At 43.6% G+C, this 17,701-nt stretch overlaps 3 protein-coding genes across 3 annotated transcripts; 1 reads left to right on the top strand and 2 right to left on the bottom strand.

Moving 5' to 3' along the window:
- Positions 1–7,237: 7,237 nt before the first annotated feature.
- PG986_008779 (uncharacterized protein) lies at positions 7,238–8,494 on the bottom strand (the record flags this gene model as incomplete). Its single annotated transcript, XM_066845001.1, has 1 exon — positions 7,238–8,494. The coding sequence occupies one exon, from the start codon at positions 8,492–8,494 to the stop codon at positions 7,238–7,240; it is 1,257 nt and encodes a 418-aa protein (XP_066697399.1).
- Positions 8,495–9,130: 636 nt separating this feature from the next.
- PG986_008778 (phosphoribosylformylglycinamidin) lies at positions 9,131–13,426 on the top strand (the record flags this gene model as incomplete). The annotated part of the gene is made up of 6 exons (XM_066845000.1): positions 9,131–10,048; positions 10,100–10,171; positions 10,234–10,419; positions 10,474–10,572; positions 10,621–10,630; positions 10,680–13,426. The coding sequence occupies 6 exons, from the start codon at positions 9,131–9,133 to the stop codon at positions 13,424–13,426; spliced, it is 4,032 nt and encodes a 1,343-aa protein (XP_066697398.1).
- A 615-nt stretch (positions 13,427–14,041) lies between these two features.
- On the bottom strand, positions 14,042–15,453 carry PG986_008777 (uncharacterized protein; the record flags this gene model as incomplete). The annotated part of the gene is made up of 5 exons (XM_066844999.1): positions 14,042–14,484; positions 14,670–14,857; positions 15,008–15,064; positions 15,185–15,266; positions 15,441–15,453. 5 exons carry the CDS (start codon positions 15,451–15,453, stop codon positions 14,042–14,044), a joined length of 783 nt encoding a protein of 260 aa, XP_066697397.1.
- Between the last annotated feature and the right edge of the window lie 2,248 nt (positions 15,454–17,701).

Raw genomic sequence — 17,701 nt, 5'->3', positions numbered from 1 at the left:
AGTTCGCCGGCTTTACGTCGCGATTAATCGAAACCCTTAATATATCGGCGCCCTTATTTTTCTATTTTATAAGGTTATATAAATACTATAAATAGTATTTAATATAAGGTTAAACCGTTAATAGTTTTTTATTAATATAACGCGAATTTAATTTTTTACGCCTCGAGTATTTTATCGCGTTTATAAAAGCCGAGCTTAATATTACGCCGTAATATTTTTTAAAAAGGATATATAAAAAAAAAGGAAACGTTAAAGGTCGTTAATTATTCTTTTAACGCGTTTTTTTTATAATGTTTTAACGGATTTACTATTTTTTTTAATATAAAAAGTGCGATATTTTCTCGTTTAATTAATTAATAAGTTATATTATCGATTTCGAACCGGGTATAAAACCCTTTTATAAATTTATTTATTTACTATTATACTCCGAGTTAAAGGCTTTGCGCGAATAGCTGGATAAAATAAAAAAGGGAGGGAAGATCCGCGAGTTTTAAAGCTTAGCCGAAGCTTTTATTTTTTTCGTTCCTAAAAAAGACGGGACGTTATAGTTATGCGTAGATTATAAGGGTTTTAATAAAGTTATAATTAAAAATTGTTATACTTTACCTTTTAACGTAACCCACGGTCGAATTAAACACACGGTCGAATTAAACACTCGAAATCGTATAAAAAAACCGTCCGTGCGTAACCGTGTATTTCAATGAATTTTTATTTAAATTAAACCGGGGTTTAAAATTTATATTCGATATAAAATATATAATAATATACGATTTTTATTCTTTTTTTTTTAATATATTTAAGCTTATAAACTAAAATACGCTAAAATAACCCCTGTAAATTTAAATATTTAAAATTTATTTTTAAATAAAATAATTATAAAAAGTTTAAAAATATAATATTATTATATGCTTTATAAAAAGTTTAATTTTTAAAACCCGGTTTAATTTAAATAAAGGTTTATTAAAATGCACGGTTACGCACGGACGGTTTTTCTATACGATTTCGAGTGTTCAATTCGACCGTGTGTTTAATTCGACCGTGGATTACGTTATTTTAAAAATATTAAATAGAGTTTTATAATTAAAAGTTTTTTTTTAAAATCGATTTAAAAGATACGTATTACCGTATTCGTATTAAACTAAGGAATAAATAAAAACTATATTCCGTACTCGATACGGTTATTACGAGTTTTTAATAATAACTATAAACTTTATTAACGCTTTAAGTATATTTTAATATTATATTTCGCAATACTTCGGGGGATTAATTAATATATATTGTGTAATATATTTAAATAATATTTTAATTTATTCTACCGATAAAGAAACCTATAAAAAACACGTATAATAAATCGTTAAAAGGCTATTATAAGCAGATTTATACGTTAAGCGCGTTAAATATTAATTTTTTTTAAAGCTTGCTCGAATTTTTAAAGTACCGGATTTTTATAAAAGGAGTATCGATAGACCCGTTATAAGTAAATATTATTCGGAAATAGCTTATATTAAACTCCGTTTACGATTTATAGGTTTTTTTAAACTTTTATAATTTTTACCGGCGATTTATAAAGGGATATTCGGGAATCGCTACTCTTTTAATAAAGCTTTTAAAAGAGCATAACTTTAAAGGGAACGAGAGTTTATTCCCGTTAAATAACGCCGCGGAGTAAGCTTTTAAGTATTTAAAATAGTTTTTCTAGTTAATTTCGTTATTAATATATTTTAACCCCGAAGAGCTGGTGAGGTTCGAAATAGACGTTTCCCGGTTTATAATAGCCGGAACGTTTTCTTAAAAGGGTAACGGAGGATTTTAGTACCCGATCTCTTTTTTTTAAAAAAGTTTTCGGGCTTAGAATTAAATTATAAAATTTTAAATTAAAAAATACTAGCGATCATTTTATACTTTAAATATTAAAGATATTATTTAAAAAAGGCGAAGTATATTATTAAAATATTATTGGATTATAAAAGCTTATAAAGCTTTATAAAAAACGAAAAGTTAAATAATTATTAAGTACGATAATATATATATTTAATTTTTTTTAATTTTACGATTATATACCGGCTAGGAAAAAGTAACCCGGCCGATAACTCGTCGAAACGGCCTAATTATACCGCCGACGTAGAAAATAATTTAATATTATTATTAACGTTAAAGCGGAAATTAATAGTAAATATTATATTTTTAGGAGGTAAATTACGGGTATTAGTTTAAACGATATACAGAACGCGAGGTACGGGGGAATATATAATTTTATTATAGGCGATATCTCGACGAAAGGTAAAAGGGTTCGTTTAAAAAAAACCTTTTAATAAATTAAATTAGTATAAATTTAAAAATTTTTATTATACGAGCTTAAAAACGGGACGAAACTTATTAGAAAAGTAAAGCGTAATTTACGGCCGAGATTAATTTAAACCGCGATTAATTGATTATAAAGAAAAGTTTAATATATTAAAATAAATAACGTTATAAGCGTAACTATTATAAGTTTATTATAGTAACCCGTTTAATAATTATTTCGAATATAACCGAATAATATAATTTTTAAATGGGAAGTTTTATTAACTCGAACTATAAAGCGACGTAACGGAATACATAAAAAGCTATTCGGTATACCTCGGCTCGAAAACGAAATATTATCGATTTTATAGTAAGTTCGCGTCGTTACCGTAATTAAATCGCCCTAGGAAAAAATATAGTATAAACTTTATTATTAGCTTACCGAAATCCTTTTATTATAAAGAGGCCGTTAACACTATTTTTATAATAATAAACCGATATATTAAACTAATTTTTTTTAATAATAATTTTTATTAACGTTATAAAACTAGCTTAACTTTTATATAAAAAATAGAATATTAATTTAAAAGCTTAAAAGATTACTCTTAGACCGAGGAGCTATTTTTATTAGTACCTTTTAGTCCGAGTTAAACTACGAGAGTAGGGTAAAACTAAAATATTTAATAACGTTTCACCTATAAACCGATAAATAAACAGAGTATATAAACTAAGTTATCGAAACTTATCTACGCTGTTATATAGCGAAATAATTAAAGTTATAGCCGAATTTATTATATATTACCTTTTTAATAATTAATTTAGCCGTTAATTTATTAATAAGCTTCTTTTTTTCAAGGTAACTTACGGTTATTAGCCGGATTTCCGAATATTCATTAAAAACGACTCCCTTTTAAAAAGGGCTTTTACGGTAAAAGACCGGCTATTAAAATTATAGGAGCTATAAGCGGGAATAAAAAGAAATAGCGAAAAGTAATCGAAGGATAAGCGAAGTATTATAATTTTTATTATAAGCCGTTAAGTTTAAACGTAAATTAAATAGTAAACCTATTTATTAAAAACTTAAAGGTTTAAAACCGGAAACTAGCCCTTAAATTTATCGGATTTTTTAAGGTTTTAAAGCGTATCGAAACCCTTATTTACTAATTAACTTTACCCGAGAAGTACGCCCGGTTTTATAACGTTTTCTTTATTTAACTATTAAAGTTATAAACAACGAAAGCCGATAAAACGTTTCTAATACCGGAATTAAAGGACGACGAAAAGTAAAAGGTAGAAGAAATACGAAATAAAATAAAATAAGAAAACTAGGTATATTATTTAGTAAAATAAAAAAGGCTGGCCGTCCGAATATAACTAGTAGAAGCCGGCCGAAAACCTGGAAAACGCGCCGGCGAAAATCGCGTAATACGAAAAAAGGGCACCCGTCGATTAATTAACCACGAAAAAGAGGGGTAGGCTTAAAAAAAGTTATAATAAAAGGCCGGAACGATTTAAAAACTTTAACGAGTTATTAATTAATAATTATAAAAGTACGGCCGAAACCGGGCCTTAATAAAAATTAAACTTACTCGTTTAAACGGTAATTATATTTACGCCTTTTTAATAAACTACGAGGCTTTATATTATACCGATTAAAATATATATTTAGTAAAATAAAAACGCGGCTAAAATAAAAAACGAAACTTCCGTTTAAAAAATTAAACCTACGAGTTTTAAACGATCCTTAAAATAATCGGCTTATTTATTAATAACGTTATTATTAATACGGGTAAAAAAAGCGGCGATACGTTTCCGAGTAAAGCCGAGGGTTATATATTAAATAGCGAAGTTACGGTTACGGGGTAATAAGCGAAGTTAAATAAAAGCTTTAATAATTATAAACTTATTAATAGTTTTAAAAAACGTTAACGAAACTACGTAATATAAGAAGAAGATCTTTAAATTTATAGCGTTAAGAGCGTTAAATTAAAAACGTTTATATAAAATATTTTCGTAGACGAAATATTCCTAACGGTAATTAATTAAGCCTTTTTATTTAAAATAAATTCGTTAAGTACCCGCGGTAATTATAAAAAAATAGCCGAAAGTTTCTATTTACCTTAACGGTTTTTTTAAGCCGTTAATATTAAATTCGGTTTTATAAACCTCGATTATACGGGTAAAAATAACGACGAAACGGTAAAAAATATTGCTCGCTTCGCGGCGAAGGGTTAGAAAAAAAACGTATTTATCGGCGTTATTTACTTTTTAAAAATACTCGGTTAGGTTTAAAAAAATAATACCGATAATATTAAAATCGTTTATAAAAGCGTTAAGAATTTATTATAAAACGTTAATAAAACACCGCCGATATCGAAGAAATTATATATATTTACGGCCTTATAAGTTTTATTATTATTAATATAATCGAGCTTCGAGTATACTTAATTATATGATAAGGAGCGTAAATTATTAAAAACGTAATTAAACTCCGGTAGCTCGCCTTCGAAAGGCTTATAATTAACCGCTTAAAACGAAACGTATAAATAGTAGGTTTAGTCGGCCGCAGTGATAATAAAAACGCCGTTATAATTATTTAATAGATTAGTTTAATAATAAACGGTAATTATAATAGGTTAAAGGGTATTAAAAGGGTCACGATAAAATAACGGGCGCGAAAGTATTAAAATATAAAGAAAAAACCGTAGTGTTAATAATTATAAAAAAGATTATAATCGATACTATAAAAAAAAACGAACGAAGGTTTAATAACCTTACCGGTTTATTTATATTCCGAAGGGCACTTTAAATATAGGCGCCTCGGCGCTTAGCGCCCTTTATTTACCTCTTACTTTTACCTTATTATTTTATTATTTACTACGGAACTCCTCCTTAATTAAGCTTCCGTCGACTAATAAAACGCGTAAGTAAAGCTACCTATATAATCGGAACGCCTACTTAAAAAAGGGAATAGTTATAATAGAAATAAAAGGAACGGAGCGTTTACGTACCGGTTTCGGCTTTATTCCGCCGCTTTATATATATAAAAATTTAGGCCCCTTAGAAATATAAAAGGATAAACGTTAACTTTATCTTTTTATTACCCTTTACTTATCGTTATTACTTAAATTCGTGCACCTTTTATAAAAAAGCTTTTTATAAGGATTTTAAAGTTATTTTTACTTAGTTTACGCTAGTCGCGAATATAAAAATGAAATATAAAATCGTTAACGAAAATATTTAAAATTTCGATAAAACCGGCTTTATAATAGGTATAATCGGGTTAATACTCGTTATAATATACACCGAATAATATAAAAAAGCGAAATCGATTTAGCTTAGTAATTAGGAATAAGTAACGGCGATTAAATATATTAATTCGTAGGGTTAATATATTCCGCCGTTTTTAATTATTTAAAGCTAATATTACCTCGTAAACTAATCCCGCGAAACTGATTTACTAGGTAATTAAATAATTAAGCCGATTTCTAATAATTAAACTAATAATAAAATAAGCTTAAACTAGATTAAGCATTTCGATAAATATACTAAATCGTAAACGAAAAGTCGTTACCGCCTCTTAATTCTTAACGGCTACGAAAGCTATATTTCGGCCGAATTCGAGGTATATTATTAGAATAACGATATTATTACTATTAATATACCTCCTTATTTATCGCACTTATTTCAACCTCTTAATATAATACTTTATTTACCTTTAAAGTATATTTATTCGAAAGAAATCGAGCTATTTATTAAAGCTTTTATAAATTATATTACTAAGCTTAAGTTTTTTATCGCTTTTAAAGCTATATATTTTATTATTTTTATAAAAACTAATATTAGATTTAAATTTAATATATTTAATTTAATATCTTATAACCCTAATAAAGTAATTAATAAGCTAAATATACGTCTCCGAACGCTTATACTTAACCTATTCCGTTTAAGGACGGCTAATACCTACGACCCTTAAACGCCGTCTAACCCCTAATAAATAACTAAGTACTCTATTTATATTAAAAAAGGGTATTTACCTATTAAAGAAGCTCTTCGACGCCGATTTTAAATATAATAGATTAAATAGCGAAGGGTATAATTAAAATAGCTTATAAAATAACCCTTATACGCGATAAAATATATATATTAAAAGAGACTAATTTAATATTTTTTAAGCGCCGGAGAATTAAAAAATCGCGAATTTAGTTTAAAAAAAGCTTTTATTATTAAGGAATTTTAGTAATTATAGGACGAAAAGGTAAAAAAAAAGCGTTTAACGCCTAATAAAAATAAAAATAAGGGTTTATTAAAGCGGAGAGTAATTAATAAGAAGCGTTATAACATTTACGACGAAATAGGTTATAATACGCGAATATATAAAAAAAAGATATAAAATTAAGCGAGGAATCGAATAACGAGTAATTTTAATTAATTTTAAGCGTTATAATTAAATTAATTTATATAAAAAGGTTAAGAAATAAAAAAAGTGCGTCGCTAAATAATATACGTCGCGTAGTGGTAAACCACGTTAAATAAACTTTAAATTAATTAATTAAAAAAGTGCGTACATTAATCGATAAGCTAAAAGCTAGCTAACTAGAGTAAACACGTCCTAACTTAACCGCCCGGCAGCAGGAAGACGTCGTTGTCTCACGTTTCGAAACGGCATGGACGAAATACACGAAGGACTTCGACGGGTCTATTAGGCACTAGACATCATGCAGCTAACATACATATGCATATACGATAGTCTAGAAGATCAGATCAGATCAGGGCTCGTTGGCTAGAGTACATGTAGCCACCACCCAATGCTCAATCGATGCATTGCTTCTAGCCTTCAGCGTTACCGGATGTAAGCAAGCGTCGTTGTATCCAGGCCAACGCAACCATCACACTCGCATGATATACTGCTCGATTAGTAAAATGTATCTGTTCTCGAATTGCACTCTCCGCGTTATCTTGTGCAATTATATACGTCAAAAACACAGTGCCACACGCCGGGGGCATATGTTTTGACAAGCTCGACATGTTCTACGTCAACCGACCCGCGGGGCTCCGAAGAGTCGGTTGGCATCATACCAGCTAACCTGTCCCGGACCTCCATCTTCCTCGTCTCGATATCTGCCACGCCAACATTCTCGTGCAGATGCAACCAAGCCCGGGCACTATCCTTGGTGATCGCCATCGAGTCTTCCCAACAGGGCGCGCTGCTTGGCAGGAATCCGCAGTTGATATGCAGAACGTCCAACTTGCCCTGCTGCTCTGCCAGTTTCCGCCTCGCGTCCTGTATCTTCCGCAGAGCCATCGCGTTGTCCTCCTGGAACACCACGATCCTCACGTCGCCGGCTACTATCTCACCCACATCAATATCCGAGCCCAGTTCTGCGCCTCGTATCACCCGCACACTCCAGCCGTTGGCAAGCGCACCCCGCCGCAAGCCTTCCACGCTCCAGGGGTTCAGCTCCCAACACAGGACACGCATGCCAAGCTTCGCGTAGGAGAAGACGAAGTACCCGATCCCGGCGTACATGTCCACCGCCCACTTGTTGCGCAGCTCGCTCGAGCTCATGGCCCTGTTCTGCAGGGTTGGCTCCGTCGTGCCGTGGAAGGAGAGCACCCTGGCTTTTTCCTTGATGTTCCCCCGGCTGAACATGGTCCACCTCGGCGCCCATGTCTGGTGGATGCCGTTTTGCTTGGTGGAAACCCAGAACGCAGCCTCAAAGTCGGTTTCTGCTACTTCCTCCGCAGCCGCTGGCATGTCGCATGACCCGAAGTCGCCGTATAAGACCTGCAAGCCACTTGGACTCCGTAGAATGTTCTCCCTGCCATCCTCGGTGTTGTTGCTTTCGTCTTGTTCCCGGAGATGCAGCGGTATGCCCTCGTTCACGGCAAGATGGGTAAAAGCAGTCCCCGATTTCCGCGAAATCTCTGACAATATCCTCGACCATAAGTCATCCAGCAGTGTGGTTGACAGTGCTGACTTGACAGAGACCCACGCCGATGATGCGAAGGAGCCCGACGGTAACAAGACCATTGGCTCATAGACTGTCCATCTCTTCGGCGCTTGTGCTACCAGCTCTGCGGTGTCAACTTCACCCAGTGCAAATGCATCTGGTAAGTTGGAAGTCCATGCTGTTATAGCGGCCTCAATGGGGAGTATGGACTTCTGTTTTGGTTTCGCATGGCGTGTTGGGTTCTCATGCAGGGCCATCATGACACATGCATTGAGTGGATGTTATACCAGTATGAAAATGTGAGCCGTCAGCCGCCTGCCGCCCAAAGTCAGGTTCTACAAAAGCGGGGGCTCCCCCATCATCCTGTGCAGCATGTACTTGAGACTTCAGGGCCTGCAGATTATCTTGGACACCGTCAGCATCCCAGACATCTATGCTTGATAAGAATTGAGTAAGGATGTATTGAATTTAATTCTCTGTATTGGATCTTAAGACAGCTACTCGCTGACAGAAACAGCTGGGCGAACGCATTTTGACGCGTTGAGCGTACAGTAGATGCAATTGACGTACCACCCTCCTGTGCACGATTGGACCCTGGTCGCAGCGTTTTAAGGCGTAGGGCGTAAGGGTTATTCCCCCGCCAAAGCTGGAATGTAGGCCCCCCACCCCCCAACGCGCTCATTAAAAAGTGACTGCAGTTTAGCCCCTCCAACAACCCTCTATCGATAACAATTTTTCCCACGCTGCCGCCGGGCTAGAAATACCCCGCCATTCCAACGCATTGAACTTCTTTGGCGACTTACGTGCGACACCGACTTCGTTCCCACTACCCCGGACTCACAATCCAAAGGGGTCGCGCACGTCGCTTCAATCAATCAGCTCCTGCCTTCGCTATGTACGAAACGATTGTTGGCGGGTCGTGTCTGACCAAGGCCGAGGTGGGCAAGCTCTTGGCCCGAATCAACACCAATGTGTCCGACCAGAAAGTCACCGGCATCTCCGGCCAATGGGTCTACTACATCCAGTCCGAAAAGGAGGGAGGCGGCTTCGACAATGTCAAGAGAGTGCTGCACGTACCCGTCGACCAAAGCACCGGCGTTGTCTCCAGCGATAAGCCGAACGTCTGCGACATCTACATCACGCCCAGGAACATCTCGCCATGGAGCTCCAAGGCTACGAGCATTGCCCACGTCTGCGGCCTGAAAGACCAGGTGCAACGAATCGAGAGGGGCCGCGTCATACGCATCGAACTGGATGGCGAGAGCAATTACCAAACCGTCGAGGATATTGCTTCCTTCCGAAACACCATTTACGATCGCATGACCGAGAACATCGGCCTCGAATCCCCGAGCCCCGCTACCATTTTCGACGAGGGCAGGCGGAAAGAGCTTATAATCGTCAATATCTTCGCAGAGGGCCAGGAACCACTCGAAGTCCTCCACGACTACAACAAAACGAATGGACTCGGCCTCGACGAGTCCAATATGGAATACCTCGTCGGCAAGTTCAAGGAGCTCGGGCGCCCCCCGAGTGACGTGGAGCTGTTCATGTTCGCTCAGGTCAACAGCGAGCACTGCCGGCATCACGTTTTCAACTCGATCTGGACCATCGATGGCGTACAGAAAGTCCAGACCCTCTTCGGAATGATCAAGAATACCCATCAACTGAACCCCAAGTACACCGTCTCGGTCTACAGCGACAATGCTGCGGTCATGACAGGCCTTGAGGGCAACCACTGGGCTCCCGACTACTCGACCGGCAGCTACAAGCTCACCAAAGAAACCGTCATGCCGCTGATCAAGGTCGAGACGGTAAGTGCCCGAGCATCTCCGTACTGCCAACAATCTCTAACGTTTTAACAGCACAACCACCCGACAGCCATCAGCCCCTTCCCTGGCGCCGCTACCGGTAGTGGAGGAGAAATCCGTGACGAGGTATGTGTATATGACTACTCGCCGCCGCCAATCTTGAGAGTCGGTTGCTAACTTGTTCAAAGGGTGCTGTGGGTCGAGGTTCCACCCCCAAGGCTGGCCTCTGCGGCTTCTTTGTGTCCGATCTTCATATCCCCGGCCAAGCCGACGCATACCCCTGGGAACTCGATATCGGCAGGCCGTCGCATTATGCCAGCGCTCTGGACATCATGCTTGAGGCTCCCATTGGATCTGCTCGCTTCAACAACGAAGTAAGCCATCAACCACTAGCCCCGTATTAGGTCGAAAATGCTGACATCTGCTAGTTTGGTCGTCCTTCTTTGACAGGTGTATTCCGTACACTCCAGACCAATGCGCTTAACCCCGAGTCGCAAGATCACAAGGGCTTCCACAAGCCTATCATGGTCAGCCCACCCATCTCATTGAATTGTGCTGAACTAATCTCTTTCTAGATCGCTGGTGGTGTTGGCTCCGTCCGACCGCAGCATGCGTTGAAAGACGAGAAAAAAAGTGGACGAAGGCGCACATGTCATCGTACTCGGTGGCCCAGCTATGCTCATCGGTCTTGGTGGCGGTGCTGCTTCTTCAGCTACCGGCAATGAGGCCACTGCGGAACTCGATTTTGCCAGTGTCCAGCGTGGCAACCCCGAAATGGAGCGACGCGCACAGATGGTCATCAACACTTGCAACGCCATGGGTGAGCAAAGCCCCATTGCCTTCATCCACGACGTTGGTGCCGGTGGTCTCAGCAACGCCTTGCCTGAACTGGTGAAGGACAGCGGGTTCGGGGGTCAATTCGAGCTACGCCAAGTCGAAAGCGCAGACCAAAGCATGAGCCCCATGGAGATCTTCTGCAACGAGGCTCAAGAACGATACGTTCTCCTGGTGAACCCTGACGGCATGAACAGGTTCGTGAGTATCTGCCGAAGGGAGCGCTGCGGCTTCTCGGATGTTGGACGGGTTTTGCCTCCGGGCCCCGACGGATCTGCCAAGCTTATCCTCTCGGATCGCGACTCCAGAGAACACCCGTACCCCATCGACCTCCCTATGGATCTGCTCTTCCCTGCCGGCCGGAAACAGGAACGGAATGTCACTTCCCTGAAGCCTTCGCTGCCTGCTTTCGACCCCGTAGCAAGCATGAAGAGTGCCTTTGGCGAATCCACCAGCGAATCCGAGCTCTTCAGGAAATCTGCACAGCGTGTTCTCCACATGCCTGCCGTCGGCTCCAAATCTTTCTTGATCACCATTGGCGATCGCACCGTTGGTGGTCTCACTATCCGAGATCAGATGGTCGGCCCATGGCAGACTCCCGTCGCAGACGTTGCCGTCACTGCGACCTCTTTCAGCTTGGAGGAGATGAAGACCGGCGAGGCTATGGCAATGGGCGAAAAGCCCACCTTGGCCTTGATTTCCCCTGCCGCCTCTGCACGAATGGCCGTGGCCGAGAGTTTACTCAACCTCGGTGCCGCCCATATCCTGGGCGGTGTGGCTAAGGGCGACCTTGAGCGCGTCAAGCTCTCGGCCAACTGGATGTCTGCTGTCAAGGAGCCTGGTGAGGGAGCAGCTCTCTTCGAGGCCGTCGAGGCTATCGGTATGCATATGTGCCCTCAGTTGGGAGTGAGCATTCCCGTGGGCAAGGACTCGATGTCCATGAAGGCATCCTGGAAGGACGACGGGGGCAACAAGAGCGTTACTGCTCCCATGTCCGTTGTCATCTCCGCTTTCACTACCGTCGAAGATATCAAGTCTACCTGGACCCCGCAACTTCGACGCGTCGAGGACGTCGGCGATACACTGCTGATGTACGTCGACTTGGCCCAGGGTCGCAAGGCATTGGGTGGTTCTGCTTTGGCGCAGTCGTTTGGTCAGGTCGGAAGCGAATCGCCCGATGTGCGTGATGTCGATTTGCTGAAAGATTACTTCGATGCTATGGCCCAACTTCACGAAAGCGGCATTGTCCTTGCCTATCACGATATTTCGGATGGTGGTCTGTTCACCACGATCGCGGAAATGATGTTCGCCGGCCGATGCGGCGTCAGCATGTTCTTGGACGATGTGGCCAAGTCCGGCAGTCTCAAGGACATGACCGAGGCTCTATTCAACGAGGAGCTGGGCGCCGTCTTCCAGGTTCGTGCCTCGGACGAGATCAACTTCAAGAGATGCTTCGCCACGTGCGGACCCCCGCCTGGTCTGATCAAGCGATGCGGTATCGTTCAAGCCTCCAAGAAGCAGAACTTGGTCATTCGCTACGGTACGCAACCCGTCTTCGCCTCTATCGAGCGATCCGAGATGCAGCAGTGGTGGTCCAAGACGTCCTATGAAATGCAGAAGATCCGAGACAATCCGGCCTGTGCCGAGTCGGAATACGCGACTGTCGCCGATTCGGAGGATCCCGGTATCTCTTACAGACTCACCTACTCGCCGTCCGAGAACATCATCCCCATGACTGCCTCCTTCACCGGAATGTTCAAGCGGCCTCGTGTGGCCATTCTCCGAGAGCAGGGTGTCAACTCGTTCGCGGAGATGGCGTTCGCTTTCCGCGCTGCCGGTTTTGATCCGGTCGACATCCACATGTCGGACATCATCAACGGCCGCAAACTCGCCGAGTTCTCTGGTTTGGCCGCCTGCGGTGGCTTTAGCTACGGTGACGTCTTGGGCGCCGGACAAGGCTGGGCCAAGTCGGTCTTACTGCATGAGAACGCCCGCATCGAGTTCGAAGAGTTCTTCAAGCGGACCAACACCTTCACGCTCGGTGTTTGCAACGGCTGCCAGGCCCTGTCCAAGCTCAAGGAGATCATCCCAGGTGCCAGCGCCTGGCCAGACTTCGTCGCCAACACCAGCGATCAGTTCGAGGCGCGCTTCAGCATGGTCAAGGTGGACGAGAGCGCGTCGCCCGTCTTCTTCCACGGCATGGGCGGCTCCTACCTGCCGATCGCCGTGTCGCACGGCGAAGGCCGCGCCTCGTTCTCTGGACCCAACGATCTCGAGACCCTGTCGCAAGGCAAGCAGGTCCCCGTCCGCTACGTCGACAACCGCCTCAAGGTTACGGAACAGTATCCCTACAACCCCAACGGCAGCCCCGGTGGTGTCGCCGCCGTCTCCAGCGCCGACGGCCGCGTGCTAGCGATCATGCCGCATCCCGAGCGTACTGTAATGGCTGATGTGGCCAGCTACCTGCCGGCTCGCCAGCGGGAGGAGTGGGGTCTGTACGGACCTTGGTTGAGGCTGTTCCAGAGTGCTCGTAGATGGATCGGCTAAGTTTTTTGACGGGTTGTGAGTGGTAAGAAACTTTCTTTGAATCAGGATGAGATGAAACTTTGACAAGGTACGGAGGTAGGTGGGCATTCGGCGGCGTTGACGGATGGGATGCGATGCTAGTAGATTGATTTTTGACTTGGGCTTGATGGTGCATACATACACATACAGACAGATATACACATACGCATAAATGAAGTGTTCCTGAGTTGGGTCCAGTGTAGATGGATCTCTCAGATACTGCAATACATTTCGTTTCGATTGAAATTCCCCATGGCCGCTCAGGGGCTTTTTCTGGATTACATGCAGGGACAACGAACGACAGGTGTCCGGGATAATCAACCAAGGCCTGTGTGGCACACACAAAGGGACGTACAGTATGAGAATTGTTCTTCTATTCATTTATCTGAGATTTACATTGCAATTATTACTCGGTATTATACAACATGACCTCCAGCCCCTGCTGCGGAACCAGTGTAGGCGTCGAGGCCTGGGCCCTCGATTGTTGAAGAACCGCTATTATCACCAATGGTTTGTTACGGCGCATATTCAAGAAGATGAACTTTGGAGAAAGGGGGGTTGGTTTGAGGACCGGGTCCGGGGCCAGGTCCGGGCCTTTCAGTTGCTGCTGTTGCGACGATGGTACCAGGTGCCGGTCGCGCCGATGGGCGGGTACCGGCACTGGAAGTCTTGGTTGCTGAGCCAGGTGTCGCCACTATTGTGGTCGGTGCCGCCCAAGACGCACCAGAGCCCGCTGCGGGTGACGGGGTTGTGGTGCGAGATCCAGACTTCGCCGCAGCCGTCGTCGGCGACGCACCGGGCGGCGCAGTACTGGAAGAGGGCGTCCGCGGTCAGGGGGATGCCGGCGACGTCCGTGTAGAGCTGGCGGTAGAGGAAGGGGACGCAGCGGTCGTAGAAGATCTGCTGCTGGAACTCGAAGGTGGCGCCGACGGCCGTCGTGGTCGCGGCGGGGCCGGCGGCGGCGGTGAAGGCCATGGTCACGGTGTCGGTCACGGTCGGGGCGGCGGCGGAGACGACGTCGTCGGCGAACGACTTAAGGGCTGGTGATTCCCCCCCCTACGTGTCAGTCCAAGTTTTGCTGACGTTGGGGCCCCTAGGGATTAAAGAGCGAAAGGAATAATGAAGAATAAAAAGATAAATAAAAACAAGTTTCCCCCTCCCCCTCCTCAACGGGGGCATGGCGGGGTGATTGAAGAGGAATGTAAGTATGCAACTGCTCACTCACCGTCTGCCGGGTTGCTCGTGGCGGTGCTGCTCGGGGCCGAGCCGGTCGTGCTGGCCGAGTGGCTCGGCTTCGGCTTGGCCGGGCATCTGTCACCGCGCTTCTTCTTCAGCTTCTGCGTGATGGGGGCCTCGGCCATGTTGCGCGTATAGGTCGTGATGGTTCTGTACACACGCGCGCGCACAAAGTTCCTATATGTCAGAAAATGATACCTATTGGTAGATTGGTGTGTTTTGGGTTGAGGAGCGACAGAGAGAAGGAGAGAGAGAGAGAGAGAGAGAGAGAGAGAGAGAGAGAGAGAGAGAGAGAGAGAGAGAGATGAGAACAGGTTCACTACTTACACCACGCTGGTCGTGTACGCGGTGGAGGTGGCGGCCTCGGTGATGGTCGCGGTTTCGCTGTACGACGGGCGGTTTAGTCAGCAAAGCCAATCCATTGTTGGCGCATCCTTCTTCATTCTCTTCCTCTCCTTCCTCGCATCGGATGAGCTGTTCTTCGTTCTGCACCAAAGCACTCACGTGATGGTGCTGGTCGAGATGTCCGTGGGCCCGTCGACGACGGCGGTGCCGAGGCCCGCGACGCGACCAGGAGTGGGTGCAGCTGCATGGTAAATGAAAGTGAATTCGCTAAAATTGGTGATGTTGCAACCGCAAAAAGAGTGAAGCTGGTCGGTCGGGTGCAAGAGAAGGAGCGAGAGAAGGGACGGAGCAGAAGCACACGACCGTTCGACCTTGGTCTCTTTCTTCCTTTGGCCTCTCGTTCTATATAGTCTACAATTCAGGAACATAACGTGGGTCATTGGTGAATGCTAGCGCCCAGCTGAAATGTCTCTCAATCTCTCTGCGAGCTGGGCCAACAGTGTCTGTAAGCCGGCTGCGTTCTAGTGCGCCCTAGACCACCGGCTGGATAGTCTTGCCCCCCCCAATGGCCAAGAGTCGGTATCAGTGTCTCGGGCCGGGCTATACCGTTTCTGGGCTGAGACAAGGAAATTCTCTCTTCAGCTCGGGATGTGCTTCGTTAGAAAATGCCGATCAACTTGGTGTTCGGATGTGTCTAGGGCTAGTGTATCAAAGCATGTCCGCAACGTTCCCGCATCGACTCGTCTACCGTTGTATTCCATCGACGCAATGAAGGTTCTGCTATCAACAGTATACCAACATGGTGTATGAACATGAGTGCTGAACACTATGATTACAACAAAGAAGGGGTCTGTGCGATTCATATGCCATATAGGCTTCTCCCGCTTGCATGAAACCCATCCGGTTGGCCGGACTTAGATTATTCGTTCCGGGTGGGTATCAGTGGCAAAGAGATAGTCTCACTAAACGTCTACCGAGAACGAGATTGCCTGACGATATAGGACGTGTTTACTCTAGTCAACCAGCTTCCAGCTTATCGGCCGACGTACGCACCTTTTTAGCTAGTTGATTTAAAGCTTATTGGAAATAAAAGTAACGTTTCGGGAGGTCGAGCATACAATCGAGCGTACGTTAAGGGCCGAGTGTAAGCAATGCCACACTCCCTAATTTTAACGCACGCCGGCTCGAAGACCGAGCGCGAGCAATGCCACACTCACTCCCACAGCACCCTTTATAAGCTACAGCACTTACAGCACCCTTTACAGCACCCTTTACAGCACCTTTTACAGCGCCCTCTACGCCCTGTAAGGCCCTGTAAGGCACTCGAAAGCTAGATCAGCTGGAAAATCGTAGCTGATGCTGCTAATCGAAAAAAAGCTGAGTAGGTCGATAAGATTAGCCGGTCTCGAGACGAGACGAAAAAAGACGAGACGACGGTCAGCCGGCTTTTTTCACTTTTAACCAAGGGGTCAAAATAAACACACTGCTGGATTTTCGGCTAATATGTAAAAATGGGGGCCGTCACCGGACGCATGCTTTTAGCCCCTTTAAGGGAACGTGCGCGGCCTAAAAGCTCAGCTGGCTGACCAGAGTAAACACGTCCATAGTCACGTGTCACATCATCTCCATCTTCGGCGTACAGATAAGGATCATTATGCGTACGTAGGCTGCACTTTGCCTCGTACCCTTTCACCCCTGCATATCCTGGAGCGGGCATATCCCAGAGGACCATCTCCTTCGCGCTTAGCGTTTCCGCTGCGTCGACACTAGGCACTGACTGGGGTACCCCGCCAGCTCCCCGAAGATCGGTAAAATCAAGATTCGGGACCTGTTTACCCCTGGAATTCTGCCACACGTGCCAAGCGGACCAGCTCGATACTCCGGCTCTGACAAGGCTTATTGCTCAGATCCGAATCCTGATATGCGGAGTAGCACCTGCCAAAACGGGGCCCTTACCCGCCCGGAATGCAACCCCGGCTGCATACATCTGCCAGGCTGCCCCACGACCACACCATCCATCTCTAAACAACAGCGCCGGGCGATCGCATTGCAATCGGGCCAGCGATAACTCCCGCGTCTGGGGCTCGTAAGCACTAACAAAGCATGAGAAACCGAGTATAATAATAGTAGAGGTCTATTAATATCGGTTATAGTATAAGATGTAACCCCCTCTGGCTGACCCCCTTAAAATAGATGTAAAAATTAATAATAATATTAATAGATAGGTTAATTAAGTAATACACTGTATTTTAAGGTCTATTTTAGCTTATACGCACTATAATAAAGTTACCCTTATTATTAACTCGATTTATATTAATTTTCACTACTTTACCGACGCCCCTTTTCGGCCTTTTCTTTAGCCTTCCTTCTTTAACGTCCTCTTAAACCTCCTTAATGTTTATTATATAAATAAAGCCCTTATTAAGGTCTTTATTAACCTTCCTCTTTTTTAAACCTTTATTTTCTTTAAATCTACCTTTAAACCAGCCTTTTCCTATTTTAACCGGCTAATCCGAGCCGTTAAATTATTAATACTTTTACCGAGCTTCTTTTATAGTAACCTTTTAATTAGATTACCGGTATTAACCTTTATATTAAGTATCGCAGCCCTTAAATCTTTAACCTGCCGGCTATTTTTCAGCGTCTCGATCTTTTTAGCCTTCGGTTCGGCCGGCT

This window comes from Apiospora aurea (genome assembly GCF_038362705.1).
Source record: "Apiospora aurea strain CBS 24483 chromosome Unknown utg000006l_segment0_segment0, whole genome shotgun sequence".
Taxonomy (NCBI): Eukaryota; Fungi; Ascomycota; class Sordariomycetes; order Amphisphaeriales; family Apiosporaceae; genus Apiospora; species Apiospora aurea.
Note: the sequence above shows the minus strand (reverse complement) of the source record. Positions and strands in the feature narration are given on the sequence as shown.